The 26111-nt window shown below is 47.0% G+C and overlaps 1 protein-coding gene across 1 annotated transcript; it reads right to left on the bottom strand.

The window, feature by feature from the left end:
• Positions 1-5026: 5026 nt before the first annotated feature.
• ADAMTS8 (ADAM metallopeptidase with thrombospondin type 1 motif 8) lies at positions 5027-25687 on the bottom strand. The gene is made up of 9 exons (XM_081280567.1): positions 24712-25687; positions 16324-16563; positions 14881-15016; positions 14164-14331; positions 12877-13178; positions 10817-11000; positions 8298-8470; positions 8012-8187; positions 5027-5949 (listed from the first exon to the last, which is right to left on the bottom strand). Exons 1-9 carry the CDS (start codon positions 25474-25476, stop codon positions 5379-5381), a joined length of 2715 nt encoding a protein of 904 aa, XP_081136693.1. The 5' UTR covers positions 25477-25687; the 3' UTR covers positions 5027-5378.
• Between the last annotated feature and the right edge of the window lie 424 nt (positions 25688-26111).

Here is a 26111-nt window from a genome sequence, read left to right as displayed (position 1 = left end):
AAGGAGGATCATGGTTGGAGGAGCTGGGCCATGGTGGAGACCAGGAACTGTGCCCATCAGCAGACCTAAGGGATCAATTGAATAGGGTAGAGGAATAATCTTTCGACTTTCACCCTTTTATGGACTTGACAGAGATTGGAATATGCTTCCTGAATCCAAAATAAGGTAGAATTATGTTCTTCTGGATTGGTGTCTACACTGGGTCTGTTAACAGTGACTGTGTCCCTTATGTCTTCTATGATTAGAGATATGTTATTGGGTCCACTAAGTATTAGAGGTGAAGTCATATACCCTCAGTTAAATGTGGCAGCATCATGAACTTAAGGAGAGTGGAGAAAATGGAAAATGGTTTATGTGAGAGTTAGAGAGAGAGCTCCTTGTTTGGGTTGCTGCATGGAGTTTCCACTGGACACCATAACTTTATATTGACACATCTGTGCTCCATGATATGATTTTTCCAGTGGTATGAATTCTTCTCATTAGCATAATAATAATGAGTATGAGGAGAGAGTGGAATGTGCCCAAAGTGGGGCTCTGCTGTTGAGTGACAGAGAAAGTCAATGGGATGGGTGCCCTAAGAGACAAGAATATGCCTTGGAAAATGTTGGGGTATTAGTGGCATCTGAATAGCTCTTCCTAGCCTTTGAAAAATCCAGGGAAGAGGATGTAAATCTTATGCTGGGTTGTGTGCATACAAGCAGTAGGTCTCTAAGGAGAACAGCCTTTGGCATGTTGGAATCTTGTGGGTACAGGGAGTCAACAACTTTGGGATAAGGATCGATTCTAAAGACTGGACCAGTCAAGTTGGGGTTAAGGTTTTGGGGAGAAAGTCAACAGAGCAAGGACACTAAGAGTACTGTCAATATTTGGGTTGCCAGAACTTGGAGGCTAAGCAACCCAGGGAAAAAAGTAGAGACAGAAAAGTAAAGATGAATGGGAAAAAGTACCTATGTGGGGTAGTCTAGGACCTAGGGACCTGATGATGAAGGATGTTTAGTGGGAGCTAGTGAAAGATCTGGAAAGATGGGAAGTTGTGGTTGGGGAGTAGGCTATTTGAATTTATGACATCAGAGGTGGAGAAGTTCTGAGTAATCAGTAAGCCAGGAAGTGGTCTCGGGAGGGGCATTGTTGACCCTTGTCATCACTGAGACCCTCTCTTTGATCCCACATTCACATGGCTTTTCTCTCTCCTTTCAGCATCTGATGTACCTCACTTCCCAACTCCCCTTTTCTCACTTTCTGGTCCAGTAAGAGAAACTCACAGCATCTTTTCTTACTTCCGGAGAAATTTATTCCACATGTGTCTGATTCATTTGCGTTTACAGAAACTTGAAATCTCCACTGTCCAAAAATCCTTTCAACTATTTTTTTCTTCCCTTTCTTAGAAACAGGAAGTTGTATTTGGCTGAGGACAAACTCTTTCAGTGCCCCTGGGACTTACAAGACGTTTGGAATGAGGAACGGTGAGGTCTGGGGAAGGCTTCTTTGCTTTCTTCTTTCGTGGGGACAATTGCTCATCTGTCAGGGTAGGCTGGGCAGCCCATGGGGATGAAAGACCAGACAGAAATTTCTTGTCTCTCCTTGATGAGCTCAAGGCCTGAGGGAAAGTAAGTTCTACAACAGACAGGTGGATTTCTCTCCTTGCTTTAGTGTTGCAGTTTGGAATGTGATTGTACATTGGGTATTGTCCCTCTTTTCCCAATAGTTGAGCAGTGGCTATGAGAAGTCCCTTTATTTATTTATTTTTTTCTGGGAAGTGTTGGTTGGCCAGCATTCAATTTTGACCAAGGTTAGCTACTTCTTAAGTGGAATGTTAGTGAATCTCCCTACCTGAAGAAGAATGAACCTGGGAAACATGGCATATTACAATGGGGCACACCTATTTTGATAAACTTGGTCAGGCCATTCTGAAGTGTTAACCTATAAAGTGGACAGATGCCTTGGAGGGACCAACATGGTACAGGCAAAACATGGAGTCCCAACTCAACCACTTTGCTCACTCAACATTCCAACTTCTAATTCTCTTTGTATTGTTTAGAAGTTTCTTTCTTTCTCCCTGCCCTCTTCCCTTCACTCCTTCTTCAACTCTTCCTCCTCCTCTTCCTTACTCATGTACTGGTGGGGATGGACCCATGGCCTTGCTTATGGTAGGCACACACTCTACCACTGAGCTACACTCTCAGTCCCCTAAAATATTGTCCTATGTAAGGTAAATATGACCATGGTATTTACTCCTTTAATACTTACCCAAAATGAACCAGCAAAAAATGTCAGCTTAAATGGGGGACTTCTTTCTCTTTCATGTCCCACATGCTGCTTTCCCAAAGCTGCAGGCTCAGCTGGAGGAGCGCAGATGGGAAACGTGCTGTGCTCAAGGAGAGCTTTCATCATAAAGACATACTGTCCTCCAGCCACAGGCCACCAAAGGAGAGCAAACCCCTGTTTATATTTCTCAAGGATAGGAATGATGTCTCTTGCTTCCTCTGCTTACTGTCCTAGCACCCTAGATGGTGTGTGCCTCAGGGACTTGGGGTAGCTGACAGTCTTGGAGCAAGGGGTGGTGATTGCTGGGCAGAGATATGCTTCTCATTGCTTGGGGAATTCTCTTCCCAAATTCTCAAAATCCTCTGGTCAGCTATAGGGGGATAAAAGGCAGAGAACAAGTGCCAGACAAGGATTTACTTATCTTAAGGATGAACAATTGGAAATGAATTTTGATGCTAATGTTTCACCTTTGGAATATTTCTGGCAGCTGCTTGGAGGATCCAGATTAATGACCGAGTTACCTTCTGAGTCAGGGCCTTAGGGGCTTCCATTAGAAGGCATCAGTACCAGTTTCTATCAGGAGAAATGGTTGGAGAATGCAAATACTAGAGGAAATATAGTCTTTCCTTCTGTGGGCTAAAAGGATGGTTGTGGTTGGCCAGGGCAAACAATGGTGTGGTCTCCCTTTGCAGCTCTATTTTCTGAGTCCCTGAGCTGCAGCTGTTGAATTTCCAGACACAAACAAGTATGTATTCTGTGAGCCTTGCCGAGCCCACACAGCAAGGGAGAGCCAAGCTGGATTCCATTCTGCTTTGCACATCAGCAGCTCTGCTGCCAGCTGAACTTCAGGGCAAAACCTGTGCCTGGTAATAATGCAGGCAGTAAGGATGGCACAGCTGGCTTGACAAGGGCAGTTAATGGGGGACACACTTGCCCTTGATTGCTTGGGGAAGAATGATAAACAGAAGGAGATAAAGACTTACAGAAACATCTATCAGCCTCAACAAAACTGGTTCACAGCAAGGAAAAATCTGCTTTTAGTAGTCATCAGCAACATGCCTCTCTGTGTGTGCTTGTTTATGTTTAGGTAAGCCCGGCCTCCCACTCACTAAACAGACTGGGCAGAGAGGGAAAAGCAATATCTCTGTCAACTGCCACCATGTAGAGACCAGCTAAGGGGGACAGTTGGGGCTGAAACTGCATTGGCCTTGTCTTGGGCCCCAAGGGTCTGAGAACTCATTCACACTGGGGCTCCAACAGCATCCTTTCTGCCTGTGTCCCCATGTCTTGAGAGAAACCCAAAGGGAAGGACAAAGGGGCCAAAAGAAGATCTCTTCCTTCTGTTTTTAGAATGTCATTACTTTCTTTCTTTATTTTAAATTTTTAGTTGTAGATGGACATAATACCTTTATTTTATGTGGTGCTGAGGATCAAATGCAGTGCCTCACTTTTGCTAGGCAAGCGCTCTGCCACTGAACTGTCATTTCTTAATGTTGTCCATTTCTTCTCACCCATTCAAGACCAAGGACTAAATTACTTATATGGAAGACTGAGCCAGAGAGTGCTTCTGAGCCATGAGAGAAAAGAGAAAATATGGGCAGGAAAGGGGATATTGGAGGCTCTCAGGTAGATATGGGTTACCTGGTGGGGAATGCCATCCTGGATTGCTAGGAGCCACAAGCAGATAAATGATGCATGGCACCTTTGGTTGTAAAGTGTCGCCAGCTAGCCACTGAGATGATATGATTATGTTAAGATTTACATTCATATGGAAATTGGGCTCCTGCTGTTCACCTTGGCCTGCTACCGGACTCATGTTACGGGACTCCTGGAGAGTTCCCATTGGTTGGGGAAGGATAGTAGGAGGAAATTCCGGGGGAGGTCCGGGCCCCGGTTCGGGGGGACACGAGTTCCGGCAGACGCCCGCATGGGAGGACCGGGTTTGGCTTGCCGGCGCCTACGGAGTATTGGCGGCTTTTTCAAAAATAAAGTTTTGTTCCTGCTTGAGTGGCTCGTGATTCAGTGCCCAGCCAAGACTGCGGCACTGGATAAAAGGGCTTATGGGGGAGATATAAGTTTCTTGGGCCAAAAGAATTATGAAATCTGGATGAAATTTGGCATATCATCTGGAAAACAGATGCTGAAGTCACTGGGATGTTACCTAGGTACAGGTTTAGAATTCCTGAGATCTTAGAAGGATCGTGTATTTTTCACTTAAATAAAATGAAGCAGAATAGCATGTAAGATGGGGCAGCTTGAAGAGTAAAATGGGATACTCTTTCTCAAGAATAATGAGCCCAAGAGGTACCACATAACCATGGTGATCTCCCAGTTTCCTTCTTATTAAAGATCAGAAGAGACAAGCCAGATGCTAGCTGCTCTGTGTGTGCTTGAGGTGAGCTGACCTAGTTTTACCTTCATTGTGGGGCTTTGGGTCCCCTGCCCTTTCTAAAGAATGAACCAGACTACACCACTTCATTGGCACAAGATCACACTTTAGTTCAGAGACACATTTGCATAAATACTTGAAATGGGTCCACCATGGCAGGTGGCAGCCTGAGAACATGTGGCTCTCCACAACCCTGTGACCAACACTGTGGCCCTTTAGATGGTGAATTTTAACACTGAAGATAGTCATGGTCATTTCCAAAGACAGCGTGGGGCACAGCTACAGAGTTTGCTTTGACATTTGTCACTGACTCCCTGCCCCACGCCTCTCTTGTACTAATATATTTTCCCCTCTGAGGTAGATTATTTATCGGGGAAACCAAATAGAAAAAAAAAAAAACTTTAAATCTAACTTTGCTAGTCCTTTGCAAATAGGCTGGCTCTGAGTCTCCCATTGAAGTCAATAAGTGCACTTTTGCCTTTTAACCTATGCCCTCTATTTGAACCTGAGCAAGGTTCAGTCCACTAGACAGCTGACTTAGGATCTGTCATCCCCATCCCTTCTTCTCCTCCCCCTTATGAATTCAGGCAGTACTCAAGGGGCTGCGGCAAGGGAAGGCCTGGGCAGGCCATGCCACCTTGATATACAGGGTCATCAGAGGGGACCCTTGTCCACACCCCAGCATCCCAAGTCCATGAGCACAAGACCCTTTCCCACCACATGATCACAGGGGACACGGCTGACTTCCGCAGGGCTTGGCATCCTCAGGTTTCAGAGCCTTGCTACAGGTGGTGGAGGCCTGGCCTGAGGGATCCCTGCACTCCACAGTCCGCCGCTGCCAACCACCTCCACAGGTACTGGAACACTCAGACCAGTCCCCTAGCACCCACTGCACATGGAGCAGTGGCTGGATGATGTTGGTGGTTGCTCTCTCTTTGCTGTTTTGTATGCTGAAATCCACATCATTTGGAACAAAGAAGGTGTATTTGACTTTCGGTGGGAAGATCTCACCAGGGACAGTCAGGAGCTGCACTGTCAGAGGCTCAGGTAGGGGCCGGAAGCTCTGTAGCCTCTCCAGGGTGGCAATGGAACCACTGTACTTCAGGATGGTCCCCTTCACCAAGATGTCCTGCTCTATGGCAGAGATGGACAGGTTGCCATTGAGCAGGTACCGCCCATCAGTGGTCTTTAATGCTAGGTAGCTGCCATCATTCTGGACCCCTGGGTGGCTCCGTTGTTTCACATCAATGTTTGTGGCACCAGCTGGGATGGTGACAATGTCATTGTAGCCATAACTACAATAGGAACAGAGAGACACTGTTAGGACTGGTGGCAGCCTAGGTCCTTAGGGTGTCTTTGAGACTGAAGTGAACATCCTTGGTGTTTGGGAGTGAGCAGACAAAAACAATTACTCAATAATAAAGGAATTGCCCCATAGTTCTAAATAAATTAGCTATTGAAGCAGAAAAAAATGTCTTGTACTTAGGATTTTTAAGAGTTTTGCTTCATCTGTCAGCTCTATTATAGGTGTTTGGGTTAAGGAGTTGGGATGGATGGATCTTAAAAACAACATAGAGGGAGAGCCCAAAGGGGTTTGAAAAGCTGCACTGGTGCAGACAAATCTGGCACTTCATGACTCAAGTGAGATCTCAAATATATCTAGTTCCTTGTGCTGGTGTAAAACTAGGCTTGGCCACCTCCACACCCAGACTTCAAACCCATGTGGAAAAATCTGATCTTGTCACCTGTTCCAGAACTGACCTGGGTGGAAGTCCCATACCACCTCTTTGAGTCAGTCAGCATCTATGGTTATTACGGACTTAGGGCAGGATCTCAGGATGGTGGATAGTTAAAGCTTACTTCTTTGGAATCACCTTTTGAGTGTGCCCAGCCATGAGTACCAAGCAGTGAAAGGAAGCTATTTAGGGAAAATGGTTCGTCCATTATAGGCATGGGGCTTTATGTAGGATGGAGAAAATTTAGTTCTTTTGTCCTCCTCTGGGGATCTGGGTTATAGAGGCTGGGGAGAAAGGGAAGAGTATTGAGGAGGACAGTCCAGTTCTTTGCTATTCTTGTCATGTGCCCAGCCAGGACTAGCTGTTTAGTCTAAGGCTATAACAATATCCAAGGCCCATATGTCCAGTGCCTAAGAGGAAGTTGCTAAAGGACCAACAATCTGAAGAACTTATGGTTTTCCACCCTATATCCTTTGAGCTTAAAATTGAATACTACCAAGTTGTCTACTATGAGACACAAATATATATATATATATATATATATATATATATATATATATATATATATATATATATAGAGAGAGAGAGAGAGAGAGAGAGAGAGAGAGAGAGAGAGAGCAGGGAGGGAGGAAGGGAGGGAGAAAAATAAATGAATATGAGGCAGGGTAGAGCAAGCATCACTAGGTATGTGATCACTTTTCAAAGCCTCTGAGGAATTGCAGATGGAGTAGTGGGAGGAGGCTTGGATGATTACCTAGCTGCCAGAAAAATATATATGTACGAGTGCCAGAGTAGCAGAGTGTAGCCCCTACCATGTGACCATGCCCTTATTCTTTAGAAAGTGCATGGAATGGCAGGAAAAAATAATCCCCAAGGACTTAAGAAATCCAGGTTCTCTTTCTGGCCATCATTAACTCTCAGTGTGATCTTAGAAGAGTCACTTAATCATTTTCTGCCTTAGTTTCTTTGTCTGTAACATAATGGGTAATAGTATTTGCCTTGTCTACCTCATAACTTGTTTTAGGAATCAAATGAGGCCGTTGAAATAAAGGACTTTGAAAAATTCTAGGAGCTACATGAATGTGGGGCACGTGGATGTTAGAAAACTGTTCTGAGTTCTCAGATTTGTGAGGTTGCTGAGCCACTCTTTTGTACCCTCTTTTCTGAGGATTCATCTAGAAGAGGACAAGGTTCACCAGGCTTAAGGTGAGATGTCCTTCCTAAAGCAGAGGCCTGGAGGAACTGTTTTCTGGCAAAGGGCCAGGTTACTCAGCCCAGCCCTCCAGCGGATTGACTCAGAGCTGATACATTGTATCCAGGTGGCCTCCCTCTAAAAAAAAAAAAAAAAAAAAAACCAAAAAACAAAAAAACAGCTGCCCTGAGTTCCATCCTTTCTATGGCTTGACCCTGTGCCCAGGGCTCCACTCATTCCATCGCAGTCCTTACAGTGACTCTCAGATAGATGGCTGACGTTCTACAGAAAAACTGCAGCTCAGAGAGTTTAAATAACTTGCCCAATCTACAGAGCTATTAAGGAGCAGCTGCAATTCAAACTTGGGCTGATTAGAGTCCAAAGTCTGATATGCTCTTCTGCCAGTGTACAATTTCTGGGGAAGCTCACCTGGAAGGGGTAAAGGAACTGGAGACCTTCCTGCATGAGTTGCCTTTGCCCCCACACACACCACATTTATCCAGCTTCCTAGGTGAGTCCACCACATGGTCACAGCCAGCCTTGACGCACTGGCCTCGGATGCAGATGGCCAGAGTCTCTGGACCACATAGAGTTCCATCGATTACCTGGGAAAGGAAAGGATGATAGAGTATATGGTACATAGAAACAGCCTGCAGGAGGGGTCTGCCACAGGTGCCTTCTTCCCCATCTGATCTGAGTACAGTAGGATTCTCACCTTGGCTTCAAACACTTTGAACTCACTCCTCCCCCGGGCTCTGCAGAACAACTTACAGCGGTCCCGGGGGGACACCCCCGAATATTTGGGGACCCACTGTAGGAGATTTCCGTCGATATCAGTGTAATTGTAAGCATTATATTTCTCACACTGCTGCTCTCTGAAGCTTTTCCCTAAAAAGAGTAAGAAATGGTGTGACTGTAATATACCTATTGAAGTCAGGAGAACGTAGGTGGAGAAATTCCTTGACTCAAGGACCATTTCTTGGTCTAGGTTTTGGACTCAACCCAAGGATGCAGGACCAGTGTCATCTGGGCCCAATGTTTCTAGACACAGCCTGACCTAGATGCACATGTGATCCGTACTCAAAGGGGTAAGGAAAGGAACCATCTAGCTTCCTGCTGGCCTTTCTGGGATAAATATCCTTTCCATTTGGAAAGACATTGATTTTATTTTACAGATAGGAATAGGGAAAAATTTAGCAAATGTGGCAGGTACAGAATGATGCATGAAGCTATATTTTTGGAACTCTGCTAATAATACTCTATCTTGATTTTCTCAGTGACACTGGGCATGTGGCCAATGGCTCTTCAACTTGTACATCTAGTTTTGGTCTTACCCATCCATATACTCCACTTCCTGTAACTCTGGGTGCTTATGGGGGAGCTCTATTTGCATGTACTACTCTTTCCTCTACTCAGCAATGCCAAGTACCATGTGGTCCTTCCACTAACTGGTTTGATTTTCACTTGATGACACTACCATATTTCAGTCTTGAGACTAGCAGCCTTGACCCTCCTGTACATTTGAGCATCTCTATCCACGATTTTCAATCTGTCATAAAGTACTCCCCTATATTTAGGAAAATTTGTGATCCAAAATGGCTTCATGTTACTTTCACCATCCCCATCAGACCTCAGGGCTTCCACTGGGACCCAGTGACCAGCCTCTTACAGGTACCTGCCTCTACTCACTCTTGCTCCACATTGCTTACAGATGCATCCATATGAAATAAGTTCTGGGTGTTTCCCCCAACATATCCTGAAATTAGACCTGGTCTTCCTCCCGTAATTCTCCACCCTATCTGTGAATCTGAATGACCCGTGGAAACTTCCAGACACAGATGTGGTGCTCCACCCTGAGGTTCTGAGTCACTACAGTAGAGGGGGTCTTGGCTGTGTTTGAGAAGCTTCCAGGTGACCTGATAGGACAGCCTTTACACTCTGAATTAGACTTCAGCTTGGCTTTGATGTACTGGCAAATTCTGCAAATGATGGCACTTCTCACACCTTTTCCTTATCTTGAAATGTTCCCTTGTAACTTGCTGCTATCTCCATTCTCTGGGCCTTCCTTGGTTCAAACTCCCCTAAAAGCATCTCCTTTCTCTGAACTCCTTCCATGCTTAGGGTCTGTGCCTCATAGGTTAAATTGTAATTGCTAGATGAAGGGGTTTTTGGTTCTTTAATCAGAGTACATTTTTATATCATTTATAACAACCATTATATTTCTAGACACACAAGAGTCCTAAAAAATTCTTGATTGAAATGGCTGACCTTGGTGTATCTGAAATCATGTTACCTATTGCCTGTTATCTACTGTGTACCTTATGTTCATCCTCTTCGTTTCTCAGGAACATCTCAGCCCATATGCCAGGCAAACTCTCACAATTCCAGAACAAAATGTCTAAAGCCTCATGCCATTGCTGATTCTTGCAAAACTGCAGAGCCTACAGATTCTCCCATTAGATGTCAAGCAAATGCCAAGGTGTCTTGGCACTTGGACGAGCCGGTCCTAAACCTCTGCTTGTCTTTATGTCTGCCAATCCTTCTTGGAACTGTCCAAAGGGGAGTTGGATGGGTTGGTTGGGGGAAAAATTTCTAATGATTCCCTTTCATAAGTTTCCTGTGGCCCCTTACTGCCTCTAAGCTACTGTGTGTGCTTCTAGCACATTCCAAGGAAGAGGAATATGCCAGGGAAAGGTGTAGGTAGTGTTGCTTCCTGGGACTGTTCTGTCAGGCAGTTGTTATGGCCCCAGGGAAAGATGGGCAACTCTTCTCAGCAGGAATGTATACAGGAATCGGATTCAGAAATCCTCCCTCCTCTTGAGGCCAAGTGCTGGCTGGAGAGACCTTGGAGGTTTGGCTCTGCACTTGCTTTGGAAAACACTTCCATTCTGTGCATAGATGAGGGTTCAGATGCCTCCAGGAGGATTATTATCCTAGACACTAGCCCCTCTGCAAAAGCCCTTCCTCAATAAGTTTGGTTAGGAGTGACACACTCTGTCTCCACATCTTGGAAGATCAGGGCAAAATTTCTCCTTGACTTTGCCAGCATTTCCCAACATAAAATAAGAACTGTCCTGGGTCCCCAAGAGCTACTCCCAAGTTTGCAGAGCCCATTTAAATGTGGATTACAGTTCAACTCTGCATCCTGGGAGAACCACCCTTGTCCTCCCCTGGCAATCTGTTGCAGCAGAAATAGCAGCTGCCCTAGCAGGAGTGGCGGTAAATGGCTGTTACCATCATATGGGCATTCCTCCGTGTGGCATGACTGGTACTTGGATCTGCGACCCAGGCAGTATCTTCCTCCATTCTGAGGCTCTGGGTCCTTACACTCACGGTGTGAAAACTGTACTCCTCCTCCGCAGGTCCGGGAACATTCTCCCCAGGGCCCCCATGCGGACCAGCCTCCATCCACCACAACCTGCAATATACAGTGCCACTGGATCAGAAGTAAAGAGGTGGGGGGACTGGGCCTTACTTTATCATCTAGCTATTCTCATCTTGGTGCACAAAGTTCTGTATCTGCTTCAGTTATTTGATAATTGATTGTGTGGCCTGCCTAGCTGAAGCTTTGTGAACCCTGAAGCTGTGCAGGGCTCATTCACAGTTGACTGCCTGGTATATAAGACAGTACCTCGCCTTATTCAGGTGCACAACAGAATAACTGCTGAATAAATGAAAGAGAGCCTTTCATAGGGATATGGCTGGGTTTGACACCATGGTTCTCTATGGCAGCACATTTTGTTCTACACGGGACACTTGGCAATGTGCGCAAATACCGTGGTTGTCCCAGCTGGGGAGAGTTTATGCTACTGGCAACTAGAAGGATGAGCCCAAGGATGCTGCTAAATCACCAAGAGTGCACAGGACCCACAGTAAAGATTTATCCCAAATGTCACTAGCACCAAGGTTGGAAAACCCATGTCTAAAGGAAGAGTCTCTGAGGGGTGCTGCCACTAGTCTACCAGCTACTGATTCCAATGCTAGGATAATACATGGGACATACACAATTGTTTCCAAGTGTACAATTAATTTATGAGAAGAAAGCTTTGTCCCTAGGTTCAAAATGTTATAAAATGCATGTACATATAAAAAATGAAAAAATATGGAAGAGTGTGAAAAAGGAAAGGAATCCCTTTAAAAATACTACTACCCAGAGAAAACCATTGTTATGATCTTCATCAATATCCTTTCATATTTTTGCTCCAAATATATAATCATAAAGATGGGATATTTTCATTTTAGACAATTCTGTGTATATAAATTATTTTATGATCTGCCCTTTCTCCATAAAAATAGGGGAAATATCATATCCCTCTTTCTCTGCACTTAGCTTGATTCTGCTTCTGGAGGTGGGTGGACTGACCTCTCGCCCCTCCCTTCAATAACGTGGAAAGAGAATGAATGAGGGGTCTGGGAGGTTGCTGAGATGAATCCATGAATCCTGCACTGATGCAGGCTTAGGATGAGAGCGTGTGGCTTATGTGGCCCAAAAGGCTGCTGAAGCCTAGTACAAAAGACAGGCCATGGAGGATGGCCCCATGGAGTGAGTTTGGGCCACCCTGGTGATTCTGTGCTGGGTGGGGATCAAGCTGTGAAACAAAGCAGATGCTGTTTCATAGTGATGGCTCCGTGACTCGCAGTAAGGGAAATGTGATCGGCCTTGCAGTTTGGATGTATTAAGAGCAGTGCAAAGAAGTGAATCATTTAAAAAACCCTCACTGGCATTGCCTTGGTTTTTCATGCAAGTTTCCTCTGCACTGGGCCAAGATTTCTCTGCCTGGTCAGAGGCAGCTCCAATTCCTTCTCTCCTCCTCTTTGAGTATGGAATTCCACAATGACTCTCATTCCCCTCATCTCTAATTAGGAATTCAGCTTAAATATGGGGAGGCTATGAACACTTGTCACTCAATCCTTGATAAAATGTTCCTGTCCATTTCACTCTTTTCATTTATGATGGAATTTGGAAAGGCTGTCTTTTATTCTGTGCCCATCTTTGGCCTTCACACCTCTCATCAATCTGTATAAAAGCTCTCTATTCAGTCTCAAAGCAATTCAAAGGGTGAGTTGCTGAAATTCCCAGAGCAACAGCAGCATCCCATAGACCATGAGTACAGCCTCTAAGGGCTCCTTGCTTGTATGGATAAATATGCTTCAGTTTGTTTGTTATGAGTGATTTTACTTAGAAGTCAGAAGTTGCAGTCTAGCCTGAAGTCTCATAGTTCCTGACTTTCAAGTGTGGTTCCCCCTTTGCAAACAGCCTTCACCTTCTTTTACTCCCACTCCTCCTTCCTCACCTTGGGCCTATCCACTTCCTCCTCTGGCAGACAGCTGCCATCCAAGCAGATGTGCCCAGGTCCACAGGGGGTGCCATCGGCCCAGGGCAGGCTCCCATTCTTTGTATGACAAAGGGGCTCAGAATCATCTGTGCGGCACCACAGCTGGGTGCAGGTGTCCTGCACAGAGGTGTTGGGGCAGTGTCGGAAACCAGGTCCAAAGATCTGCTTGCACTGTTGGTCTAGCTGATAGAGGGCTCTGCGGCCTGGGAGGTCTGTGGGCAGGGGCAGGGCTGAGGTGGGGGCATCGAGGAGACAGTCGCCTGAGAAGAGAGGAAGCAGAGAAGTAAGAACAAGGGGCAGGGTCTCCTCAGTTTGCATGGCCCCACATTACAATCAAATTTCATATGATATAGTTTAAATTCTAGACATCATGGTTTCCTTGACCTTGATCTAAACACTATCAATACCCAATCATCTAAGACTGTTTTTAATTTTTTTTTTGACTAACAATAGCAAGAAGTTTTATAGGACTGACTTTCTCTTTTATTATCAGAACATCTAGGATGCATTTCCCATGGCTCCCAGTGTGGACTTAGTGATAACCATCTAGCCATACCCTTAACCTACATCACAATAATTGGGAATGTGAATATCCTCTTAAAAACCATGACATGACATTCTATCTTAGTTATGGTCAAATTAGTTCACCCATCCTTGTCTTTCAAACTTGGAGAGCGACCCAAGTACTGCTGTTTGGATAATCTACTATATTTGTACTACTTGTCACCCTGCCTCTTTCAAAGAGAAGAATATATTGTGTCACTGCTTTATCCAAAAATTCAAGCTGTTTTAACCAGGCATCCCTGATCCCCCACTTCTTGCTCTCACACAACCTGATGACTGCCTCCTTGCCTTTTCTGAGCTATCATAGGAGAAACCACTCCAGCCTGGAGCATTATCTTCTCTCCTCTTTACCATAAACATTCTTCCATTCCTTTAAGCTCTGCTCAGACTCACTTCTTCCAGACAAACTTCTTAAACTAACTCCACCTGCTTCGATGAATAAATCTAAATTAGCCCAGAGCTCAGGCTACAGGAAGTTGGGCAAGGAGAAGCCCTCTGGGGAAATTCTTAGAATGCCTTTCCAAGAATGACACACCTCTGACGTCTCTCCCCACCCTAAGAGCATTCTGAGAAAGCACAGGTCTTGGGATTCCCCAAGTCAGTGCAGGTGCCAAGAGCTGTCAAAAGGCCCTCTGGCCAGGTGGACAGGGAGAAGCAGAGAGGAAGCCAAGTGGGGCCTACCGTGGCCATCATCCAGGAGCTCCGTGAGGTACATGGCACTGCATGGAGACCAGGGCAGCGTCTTGTTCAAGTGGACGAAGAGCGGTGCCATCATGTGGTGCTTGCCCATAGGCCCAAACAGCCGTGCACAGGTCTTAGAGTCATCATGGGGCATGCTGAGAACGTGCCCTGAGGGAGCAGAGAGACCGTGGTCTATTCCACATGACCAGCCGTGGTGATGGTTTTGGCAGTGCTACCAATCACCAGCTCCTTGTGAGAATAGCCACACCTTGACTACCTAAAGATTTTTGTTTTTAGCTTTATCTATTCCAGAAAGTGTTCTCAGATGACTGAGGAACACTAGTAACCCTTTATTTTTTTGTCTCTACCTGTCTGATTTTCACATTTACCTCTTCTAATTGCTGTCCAACATGGTACCCCACATCCTACTGCTCAGTTATGTATGGCATCATGGCTCTACCTGGACATTTGTTTCATGTTTTGGCACTCTTCAGGTGACTTTGATGATGCCTCAGGACACTGTTGTGGTGTTTTGTTCTTATGCTCAGGATGGGAATGGAGTTTACAATAGCATGCACAATGTCTATTGTATATAACCCACTCTGTCAGAATTACGTTATGAGATATGATGGCCAATTGTGATAGCTGACTATTGAGCCCGGAAGAAGTAGTTCCCTCCTATATGTGGTAATGTGGCTTTGACACAGCAAATCTTACCTAGCTCATGGGCCAGGGTGTAGGCTGCCTGGAGCCCTTCATCCTCGATCACGGAGCAGCTCTTGTTGGGGTCACAGATTGTGCCGATGTCCGCCACACCCAGGGTGTCACACAACCCCTCCTTCCCACAGAAGTTCTGCTTGGTGAAGAGAGCCATCAGTGATTGTGGCATGTGTACAGCAGGCATAGGATCACAGGAAGGCACCAGGTACACGCGAATCTCCCCACCGGCCATTACATGGGATACTCAACTGCTGGCCTAAGTATCACCTGTGTTAACTGAGCTTTGTAAAGGTCTAGGTAGCAGCAGTAGGGTTCTATGTGTCTTGATATCCGACCTTGTGGCCCTTCATTATTGTTTTTTTTTTTTTCTATCTTAGTTATGGTCAAATTAGTTCACCTATCCTTGTCTTTCAAACTTGGAGAGCGACCCATGAAAATCACTTTTGTCAAAAAACGAAGCAGGGCATAATGGTGCATGTCTATTAATGCTAGCTACTCAAAAGGCTGAGGCAAGAGGATCCCAAGTTTGAAGCCAGGCTGGGCAACTTAGCAAGATCTTATCCCAAAAATAAAAAAAATAAAAGGGTTGGGGATGTAGCCCAGTGGTGCTTGCTTAGCATGTGTGAGGCCGTGGGTTCCATTCTCAGTACTGCAAACATCAACAACATCAACAACACACACGAAGCTATCTGAAGGGCCCCGTGTCCTCCCATGGGCCACTCACATAGGAAAGCCTGTTCCCTATTTTATGATGGCAGCATCCTAGGGCTACTAGGACTTCATAGGCTCATTTTGAGAGGCAGAACAACACAGTGGTTCAGAGAAAGACCCCACAGAAAGCCTGACTGGGCTCAACTATGGGAATTGCCACTGTGTGGCAAGAGAGCTGTGTAGCCTCTCTGTGCCCAGTTTCCTCAATTATAAAATGGGGATAGCACCATCCTTGGCCCTGGGTCTGTTGTGAGTCCTGAAGGAGCTGACAGGGCCTGGCACATAATACCACGCTCCCTTGTCTTCAGAAAGCTGTTTAAATCAAGCCTGGTGGGTAAGCAGCCCTCCTGCCATGGGAAATCTTGAAGGACTGCCTGGTTACCTGCTTCTATGTTTAACAACCCCTGAAGACAGAACCCTTGTCCCACTTCCAACTCCAGCTCTCTCACTGAGTGGCTTGAGCTTGTTTCCTCTTGTTATGACCTCAGCAGACAGCTGGTCACGAACTTTTGGAAAAGAGCCCTTACAAGATTCTTCTCCTTCCCTTGCAAATACCTCACACTTGTCCTCATGACCTCCTCCTCATCATTCCAAGCATTAGGCTTCTGGCGTCCAGCTGAGGCCAGCAGGGAGACAGTTCCCATGTTTGGGCAGGCCTAGTGGCCCTCCTTTTGATCCACCCAGCCTGTCCCCCTTCAGGCCCAGGATTTCTGGAGCCAGCCCACACACCTGTCTGGTGAGCAGGATGGCCGTGTCATAGTGCTCCGGGTGGCGGTCACTGGGATGGTTGAAACGCCGCTGCCAGTTGCAGAAGTTGCGCAGTGTAAGCCCACCATTGTCTGACACCTCTGGGCCCCATTTTTCATCTTCCACTATTAACACTTTGACCACCATGAGATTGATGGAGTTCCTGATGCTGGGGTGCTTGTAGATGCGGGCTGCCACTGACATCAGGGTCAGCATGTGGTTCTGTCAGGAAGGAAGAACAATGGGAAGGGGGAAGTATTCAATCTCATGGCCCTTGACCTGCCCTCTGCCATCATGGCTTGTGACAGGGCATTTACCTTGTTCCTTCCAGGCTCTGGGTTGAGCATTGGGTATATAATATCTTGCCGTGACTCACAAAACCCATTGTGGGCTTGTTGTTATTTCCCTTCATTTGCCACGGTAGTAAACTGAGGCTCAGTAATTGGTCCAAAAATCATAGGGTGAATGAGTGGATGATCTGAATTTAAACCCAAATGCTGGCCCCAAAGCTTGTGCATTTAACATCCAGACAAGCCACACATGGCTATCTAAATCCTAGGTAATTAAAATTTCATAAAATTAGAAGACAGTTCTTCCATCACACAGCTATATTTTAAGCACATAAATAGCCATATATAGCTCCTGGCTATTGTGTTGGAGCTGCAGATAGATAGTTCTTCTGGGCTGCATGGTTTATTCTGCCTTAATCTGGACACCAACTGTCTTCCTGCCAACCTCCTCCCCTTCCCTGGCCTCAGCCTGGAAGCAATGATCTGAGTGCTGAAGGTTAGAGTTTCTCTTTTGGAATTCAGCCAAGCATTTTCCTAATGTCTGTTGGGGTAATTTCTTCTCCTTAGAATGGGAATTGTTAACCTCAAACTTTGCTCATTATAATAAATACTCCTAGCGATAGCTACTCTGCACCAGCCACTGGCCACACTAGACACACATCACCTCATCAAATTCTCACAATAACTCTATGAAGCAGACACAGAGGAAGTGGTGAGTCACACAAGTTCAATAACTTGTTGAAGGTCACACCACTCTAAAAGCCAGGATGCCAGCCCAGGTAGGTCTGTCTCTGACAATCCTACTTTTCTCATTTAGTTTCCCAGGGTTTGGCTTGTTGATGTTTGCTTGGACAGCCCTGAAGGATTTATTCCCTTTTGCTTGGGACTTGAGAGAATCCAGAAGGCCTAATGAGACCCATGTGCTTAGGATCCCACCTGCTCTCAGTTTCACCCAAGCCAGATGAAGGAACCTACATCACTGCTTGGCCTCTATCCTGTCCTTGGGCTTCCAACAGCTCCCCTGATGAATTCCAAGGCTTTGAGGGGAGGCCAGATGGGAGCTGATTCTCCTGTCACAGGGGCTTCTTGAAGTTGCCCTCTTGGATTATTTTGCAGAGGCAGAGACAAAGGGACAGAGGCAGGCATGCCTTTGTTTGCAGAATGGTTAGCTGGGCTGCTGTTCATGTGTTCTGCTTCTCTGTTCCCTGGAGCACCACCTCCTATCAGCCTCTCTTTCTGTTCTTCTGTGGTCTGGAAGATGGGAATTGAAGGAGGGGGAAAGACTAGAGAGGAACATTCCAATGGGGCAGGCTGTGTGTGGGAGTTCCAGATGAGTCTCATTTTTTCTTTCTTTTTTTTTTTTTTTGTGAATGGGACCTGTCTGTTCACTTTGAAGGCAAGAAGCCAGGTATTTTGTTAGTTCTACAGAAAAAGGTTGGCAGGTTACTAAGTGCAGGTTATTTAGCATGTCAAGTACTCTAGTTGGGTTTAGGCTGATGTAAATATCAGCAAAGCTGAAACTTGGCATTTGCTCCTGGAGTTATATTCCTAAAAAAAAAAAGCAATCACATATTATGCAACTGGGGGTGAGCACTGAGGAATGATAGCTTGCTGAGGCTGATTCCTAGCCAGGTCTTTACTGCTTCTGGGGTTCAGAAAGAGTCTCCTAGTCTCTCTAGGAAGGAGCAGGGTCTGACAGGCAGGGACCACAGATTTCTTTTCATGGAGTACCCATTTCATATTCTGAAAATTGGGGAAGAGGAGATCTTTCAAGTATGGTGTGAAGCCATGAGGTGCCAGTTGCTAAGCATCGGGCCAAGGCAGGTCAACACAAGAAACTTAGACTTGAGGTCTGAGAAGAGTCTGTATGATCCAAGCTGATCAAATGAGACAGACTGAGTGAGAGATGATGCATTGGTCATGTCCTCAGTGAAGATAAAGGAAAAGGGTGTAAATTGGGCTGGGGTTGTGGCTCAGTGGTAAAGTGCTCACGTGGCACATGTGAGGCCCTGAGTTCAATCCTCAGTACCAAATAAAATAAAATAAAATAAAGGTATTGTGTTTAGCTACAACTAAAAAGAAAGTGGGTGTAAATCATTCTATGAAAGTTGGGGTAAAACAAGAGAAGTTTCCCAGAATTAAGATTTGCAGGGACCTTCTTCTCTGTAATTTAGGGAACTCATATGATTCTCTTCTCCAGACACTGCACAGCTGTTGGGCCAGGAAGCTTTGGCCAGGGAGCCATGTTGCTTCAAAGTGATAGGTTAGACTTGAAGACATCTGAAATTCCTCCTGGTCACTTGCCATCTCATTTTTATTGCTAGGATTGTGTGGTCCAATGTCCCTTTCAGAATCCTAAGCCCTGGTCCTGTGGACCTCTCCAAGTCTATTGTGTCCCTGAGCAGCTCTGTCATCCCTACCATCTCCTGCTCCCAGTTGGCCCCTCAGAGAAACACTGGCAGGAGTTTTTGCATTTTCAGGGTATCTGGGAAAGACCATTGAGCCTGGGCCAGGTGTGTCACCTCGGGTCTGTGGACCTCTGATTCCCCACCAATCCTCTGGGTCTAAAGGGAAAGCCTGACTTCTAGTTGTACAGGGAGTAGGCCTGGGAGCTGATCAAGGGAAAGGTCAGATGGCTTGTTCTACCACCTGGAGTCTATTTATACCTCCCACACCTCCTTACTCACCATGTAAATGCAGGAAGTATGCCCAAGAATGTGAACAAGATCCTTCCCTACCTCATACCCAGGACTATCGGGTCCATGGTTTGCAGAAAACCTCTAAAACCACCCCCAAAATTGGTAGGAACCCATGATCAGTCTGGCCAAGAATGGTCAAACAAACCTACTCTTGAGTGACCTGGGGATCTCATGCCCTTAACTCCTGTTAGGGAAAGAAAGAATTTTTTTTTTTTTTTTTTTTTTTTTTGCGGGGGGCGGTGGGGGGAGTCTTCTCCATTGGTATCCACAGGAATAGAAAAATATGGTCCAGTCAGCTGGCTGGGACATACACCTCTGATTCTTTCAGATACAAACAAGGGGATTCCCCCTCCAGTAGGGGGGCTCCTGTGGCAGCCAAAGCTGGTTGGGAGTCTAGGGGAGAATGAACCTGGGCCAAATGAATCCAGCAGTCGTTTTCCTGGTCAGAACATCACCTTTTATTCTCTGCCCATTTGGTCATCACATAACAGGCCCTAAAGCTTCCCCTTGTGACACACCGGCAGAGATCAGAAGAGTAGCAATATGGAAAAGCCAGTTTTCACAACCAGGGGCCATTATTCTTCCTGGCATTTCTCTAGGGCTCAAGATAGTACTGGTGAGTAGATGGAGGAGAAGCAAAGAAAGAGGAAAGAAGTGAGAGGAGGAAAGAGAGGTATCTGCATGGGTATCCTTTATCTTGCCTTATTCTCCAAATAGCAAAGAGCAATGTCACCTCTCTAAAGCTTACACTTAGACAGGACTACAAGTTGTCAGCTTTAAACACTCGGGAGTTTGGGCAAGCTGAAAAAGAAGGCCTTTCTGCCCTCTGGGAGAGCAAAGCTGAAAAGCAGTGGCTGGCACTCCAGTGTTGTGTGGCTGCACCATCATCCAACTGTGACAAATGGTTTCCTTCACTGAAGGCAACTCTAGTAATCGCTATGCTTTGTTGAGCACCTACTATGTACAGGCATTGGATCAAGTACTTTCCGTATTTAGTTCTATCTTCAAGACAATGCTAGGACTTAGGTAACTGCTTCTATTTTTTCTGGTGAAGAAATCAGGGTATGCAGAAATAGGTAACTTGTTCAAGGACACAGTTATTTCTATTTCTCCCTAAATTCTATGCTCCTGGTTGCCACACTACCACCCATCATCGCTACTGCAAGGAAAACTATAGTCTGGCCAAAACAAACCCAAAGCATGCCAGCAAGCAAGGCTGTCCCTGTCATTGTCTATGCACACCTAGCCTTTAGATATTAAGATATTTTCTTTGGGAAATACTTCATATCTTTAGTAGTTCTGACTGTAGCAGACACAAGGGGAGAAGACTCATGCTTTTGCCGGTGGGAAGAACATAATTCATGCACAAACAACACTTGTCTTTCACCCATGAAAACTGGGATAGCTACAGAACAGGTGGGGCCTCTGTTTCTGTTATCTTCTAAACGAGGACACTCTTGACAGTGAAAGATGATGTTATTAATAATTATGCCACAACAGGCATAAACTTGGACTGTGCTGGGTGAACTAGGCTATATGATCAGTGTGAGAGCCTGTGGGAGACATTGGCCCCAGAGGATAGGAGTAAGGAGATGAGATAGATAGCTGTGACAGGAGCCTGATATCTAGGGATGCTCTGGTTGGCTTTGGGGAAGATCAACACTTCTCCCAGCCCCTTTCTGTTAAAAAGAGAATTCAGAAGCTCAGCTTTCTGCCCAAACACTGGCAGAGACTTCCCAGACAGAGCCTGGGGCACTGCTCAGCCCACCACTCACTCTGTCTGGTCAGGTTCATCCAGGGGGCAATGAGCAAAGGCTGGATGCAGACATTGTTAATGTTCTCTTTCAAGGTGGTCCTTCCTTTCAGCAAGCCTTCTTTGTCTGAGCTCTCTAACTCTGAAACCAGATAAGAAGGTGGGAGGCAGGGGCCTCTTTTGTCAAGGGATTAAGTGAAAGCAATGGTACAGAGTTCTGGAAAACTTCATTGTCGCTTAGCAGTGGGACCAGACTGGAGCACAGCTCTCACAGCTTTGAAGGTGAAGGTGGTTTCTTCTCAGAATAGGGTTTCACACTTCAGCTGGATATCTTTGGATTGCTCAATTTAAGGATCCACCCCACAACATAGACAAGTGCCAAAGGGTGAACTGGAGTTACAGACTTTCTTATGCTAAAGAGGTACCATGGTGCAATCACAAAGAGTGCTGGACCCAGGTTTGGGAGACTTGGTTTGCAAATCTATCCCATTACTCATTAGTGTTGTAACCTTGGAAAAGTCTATGGCTTCTGTGAGCTCTCTGTTACCTCACAGGTATTTCCATGAGGTCATGCATGTAAAACCACTCTGAAAATTGAACATACTCAGAAAATGGTGGAACCTTCCAGGAGATGGGCTCATCATGGAGCACCCTCATAGGCACTGAGACTAGAATTGATTATGTACAGGTGTCCTTTACTCCCTAAAGGGCAGAGATGCTCTTTTCAACATCTTTCCCCAATTACTCTAAGATACCCCAAAGTGCCCTCCCTTCATGTGAATGAAGTCTATAGGAAATTCCTTGGAGAGTTATGTTTAAAGAACTGGCTTTCAGCTAAAAAGGCTAAAGGAAAAGGTTGAGGGGGCAGGGATCTCATGATAATCAAAGGGAGATCAGTAGAAGAAAGAGACCATGGGGTAGGAGTAGGGAAAGGAGGGGGCAAGTGCTAGGGAGTAATATTGGCCAAATTATATTGCTGTATTGAAATCATGTATGAATATGTAACAACAAATCCCATCATTATGTACAACTATAATGAACCAATAAAAATATGAAAAAAAAAAACCCACCCACTAGCTTCCATCTGGGGATAAAGGGTTTGAGTAGGCCAGGCCCTGGGGTGCCAAGCCTTGATTTTCACTCTTCTCTCAGCTGAGCATATGGACCTGTTTTAGAAAGCCCAAGGCATTAAGCTGAAAATTTCAGTGGCTGCAGAGGAGCCAGTGGTTGTCATAGAGACAGATGTGCCCCAGCCCCTCTCTCACCCTAATAGGTGGGAGCAGGAGTGCAGGTGGGTTGCCACTTGATGAGACCAAGGTGGAGGGGGCAGGGTTAGTCCAGCTCAGTAAAGACTTCTTTTCTGCATGAGACTCAGAAGTACACTCCCCAGGGAGAAGAATGCAGCCTTCACAGGTGGTGACCCTATTCTGATGCTCTCTACTTGGTGCTAGCTGGGTGCAGAGGTGCCTGTGTGTAGCTGTCAAAGGTCCAGAAAACTTGCATATGTGGAGGAGGAGGGAACGGAGCAACTATCACCCAGGTCAATCCAGCTAGGTGTCCCATGAGAATAGATATGCCCTGATGGCTCTGTGACAGAGAGAGCATCATGTCTGGGGTAGGAGAACTGGATCTCAATCAGAGTGAATAAAACCTGGTGCAGAACCCAGTTGAGCCTTCTGTTACAGTGGCTGGAGAATCCTGAATCCCAGTGCCAAAGTGTGGCTGCCTCTGGACAGCTGTGATGTCTGGAGATGCCAAATATGTCTTTGAGGGAAATACTTGGCATCTCCCGTGTCTAGGAGAGGAGCTGAGAGAGTGAGACCAAGGAAGGTGTTGGGGAGGACATTTTGGCATGAAAGACTGAAAAAAAAAAAAAGACATTTTTTTGATACTTCCCCATGTTCTTGTTTGGCTTTTCTGTATTAGTTTTCAGGTACATGTCAGAAACTGGTCTGCTCAGGAGGACAGGCCCAGACTCTCTCTTCTAGGTTTGCAATAAATATATCTCAGCTTCTTTCTTAGTGGAGCTCCCTAAGCTGAGCATTGTGATGTTAATGAGATAGGAGAGGCCCTCTTACCTTCTTCTGATACCCTCTTCACTACTTGCTTGGGAAAAGGAGTCAGAGGAGGCTAGTGCCTCTCTCCTGCTCTCAGGGTCAGCAGAGAAGCAAATGTTTAATCAGTATTAACCAAGAGCTCATGAGTTAGAGTGCCCTGAGGGCTCAGAGCCACCTTGCAGTGCTCTGGGAGAAGCCAATACCACAAAAGACTGCAGTAGCCAGAAGAGCAGCCACATGGATCTCTCACCAGCAGTACTTCCTGTCCCATCCATTTTTCACTGGATCTTTCTCACTCTGCACTTCCTGGTGATAGGAGAGTGGGTAAGATCAGGTGAGAAATAGAGGGCTAACTGCCTTCTTTTCTGGACTATTCTGCATAGGTGATGCCAACGCCTGTGGTGCCCTCAACAGTCGGGCACAGGCTGAACTAGAATTGGGTTTCCAGCCAAGAATGCCATCACTACAAAAGTGTTAACTGAGCTGCTGTGGTGTCAGGATCCCTATTTCAGGGAACTGTGACCTCTGGGCAAATCAGTTCTTCTCTTACTGGCGAATGTCTGGTCCTGTGCTCCCTAGTTGAAGAGAAAGATAGCTCTCTTCTTTTTTCACTGAAAAGACATATTTTTTTCTCCTGGAAAGACCTCTGCCCAGTCTTTGGGAAGGAGGTATCAGGGCTTAGGGTGATACAGACATCTCTTGCTAAATCAGCACCATCTTTATATCTAGTTAGAGATGGTCTGGCTACAGCAGTCATCCCCTGTACTCAGTATTTCTGTCCCAGTCATTTGAAAGTTAGTTACATCTGGGCAGAGGACAGCTGGATGGACCAAGCACAGCTCTGGCTCCTCCAAAGACATTAATTGCAAGAGTTTCATTCCCACTCCCCACTCCCTTCCTTTTTTCACTGAAATGTCAGTTGCCTAGGCTGAGCCCCCAGGCAGAAATTTTGTTCCCCTCCCTCCTTGTGCTGGATGCTGGCACTGCCAAGTTCTGCAGGGGCTCAGCGCCAGGTTGGCAAGGTAGTCCATGCCCCTTGATTACAACCAGCTGGGCACACAGAAGTTGGGAGCCCCTTTCCAGGTTCAACTCCCTCCAGACAATGTCTTTTACTTATGGCAACCAAAGTTCCTTACCCAAGGGGAGCCAAATAGCTACCTCTTTTCAGTCTAGCTGCCTTTCACTGGGAACCTCTCTAGCAACAGTAGAGAGCTGAGGACATAAGGGTAGGGGTGGGTGTTCTTCCAAAATGTTCAAATTTCATCTCTTTTGGGAGAAGCAGGTGCCTGGGGGATGCGTTCAAACCCACTTTCTGTTCCTATCACTGCTGGAGACTAAGACTGAGAGGGTTGTGAGCGGGAAGACTATGCCAGCACCTCCACTCTAAACTGGGGGTTGGAGTGGAGAAGTCAGGATGGAAGAAGTTAAACATTTTGAGTTATTACTCTTCCTGGTTTGGGGTTGGGTTTGGGAGGGTGAAGAGGGCTTGGGAAGGGAAAAATTGACAGGTGCTGGGAGATGTGTTGGGGGCATCCAGGCAGAGCAACTGGGGAAAGCTCTCGGAGTCCTACCTGCAGATCGGCCCCATAGAAGGTAGCCATGGACGCATCGGCCACCAGCAGTGTTTCCACGAAGCGAGCCTCAGATACAAACCGCTTGGTCCTACTCTTGGCCCCCAAGGGTGGTGGCAGTTCACTGGTGCCTTCTGCCTCTTCTTTGCGCTCCTCCTCCTGGTCGTCCTCCTGCTCACCATCCTCTCTTTCCTGCTCCTCACTCTCTTTGGTCTCCACCTCCCATTCGGGTCCTCGAGGGAGGGGGCGGGCTTCGGCTGCAGTTAGCCCTGGTTCCCCGCTGCGCTCCCCAAGTTTCCAGCGCTGTAGGAGGTGCGGCCGGTCCAGAGAGTCCCCAGTGCCCAGCGGTTGGATGGTGAACTCCTCGTTGGCCAGGAGGAAGGAGCCGCTCAGCCCGCGACACAGGCTGAAGGCCGCCAGCGACTCAGGCTCCCCATTCACCGTGCCGGAGAAGAAGCAGCCGCGTAGTTCCCCCCCTCCCCCGGCCGACCTGCCGGAGCCCCCGAGACGCTCGATCTTAAACTCCGGCGCCAGGAAGGTGGGGTCGGCCGTCAGGCTCAGCACGAAGTCTTTGCCGAAGGCGGACAGGTGGAACGTGAGTTCGCCGGTGCTGCTCGACAACAGCCTGGGCACTACCACTTCCGAAGTCGGCCCCCGGGTCGCCCTCCCGGCTGGGGCGCCGCGGGCAAGCGGCGGCAACCGCAGCAGCAGCAGTAGCAGCAGCAGGAGCGCCTGCCACCGGGCTGCGGCAGAATCGGGGAGCATGGGGGCTTTGGCTGCGGCGCACCGTAGAGTTTGCAAGAAGTCCGCCCGATGCGGGCAGGTGTTGGTAGCCGGAGGGTGGCCCAGCCGCTCTCTCCAGGAAAAAGATCAATCAGATGCAAGGCCCACTCGGCCAGTGGCAGCAGGCGGCCACAGCGCGCGGCTGCCGCGGTCCCCTGGCGGCCCCTCTGGCTTGCGCAGCCCGCTCCTCCCGCGCTGAGCTGAGCGCTAGCAGCTGGCGCCCCGACCCGCGTGCGCTGGTCTTCCGCCCCAGCCCCGCGTCGGCCCCGCGCAGCCGCCTCCTGCCTCCTCCACTCTCCGGGAAGCACCGAGTGGGCTGCTGAGCCCTTCGTATTTATACTTCCTTCCCGGCTTTGACATAAGAGGTTTATTTTTGATCTCTCACTATTCCGGTTTCCCCTCCCCTGGGGTCAGAGAAGGAAGCTGAAAAGAGGGAGTGAGAGAATGAGAGAGGAGGGGAAAAAATTGGACAAAATGTAAAACCAATCAGGAGTCAGCGAGACCCGCCCCTCTCGCCCCCGAGAAGCATCAATTCCAACTTCTTCCCCTTCCATTCACGTGCGGACCCACATTAACTCCTACAATGCTGGACAGGCCTTTCAGGCAAAGCCCTTGGA

This window comes from Spermophilus citellus (assembly GCF_964194105.1).
Source record: "Spermophilus citellus genome assembly, chromosome: 2".
Classification (NCBI taxonomy): domain Eukaryota; kingdom Metazoa; phylum Chordata; class Mammalia; order Rodentia; family Sciuridae; genus Spermophilus; species Spermophilus citellus.
Note: the sequence above shows the minus strand (reverse complement) of the source record. Positions and strands in the feature narration are given on the sequence as shown.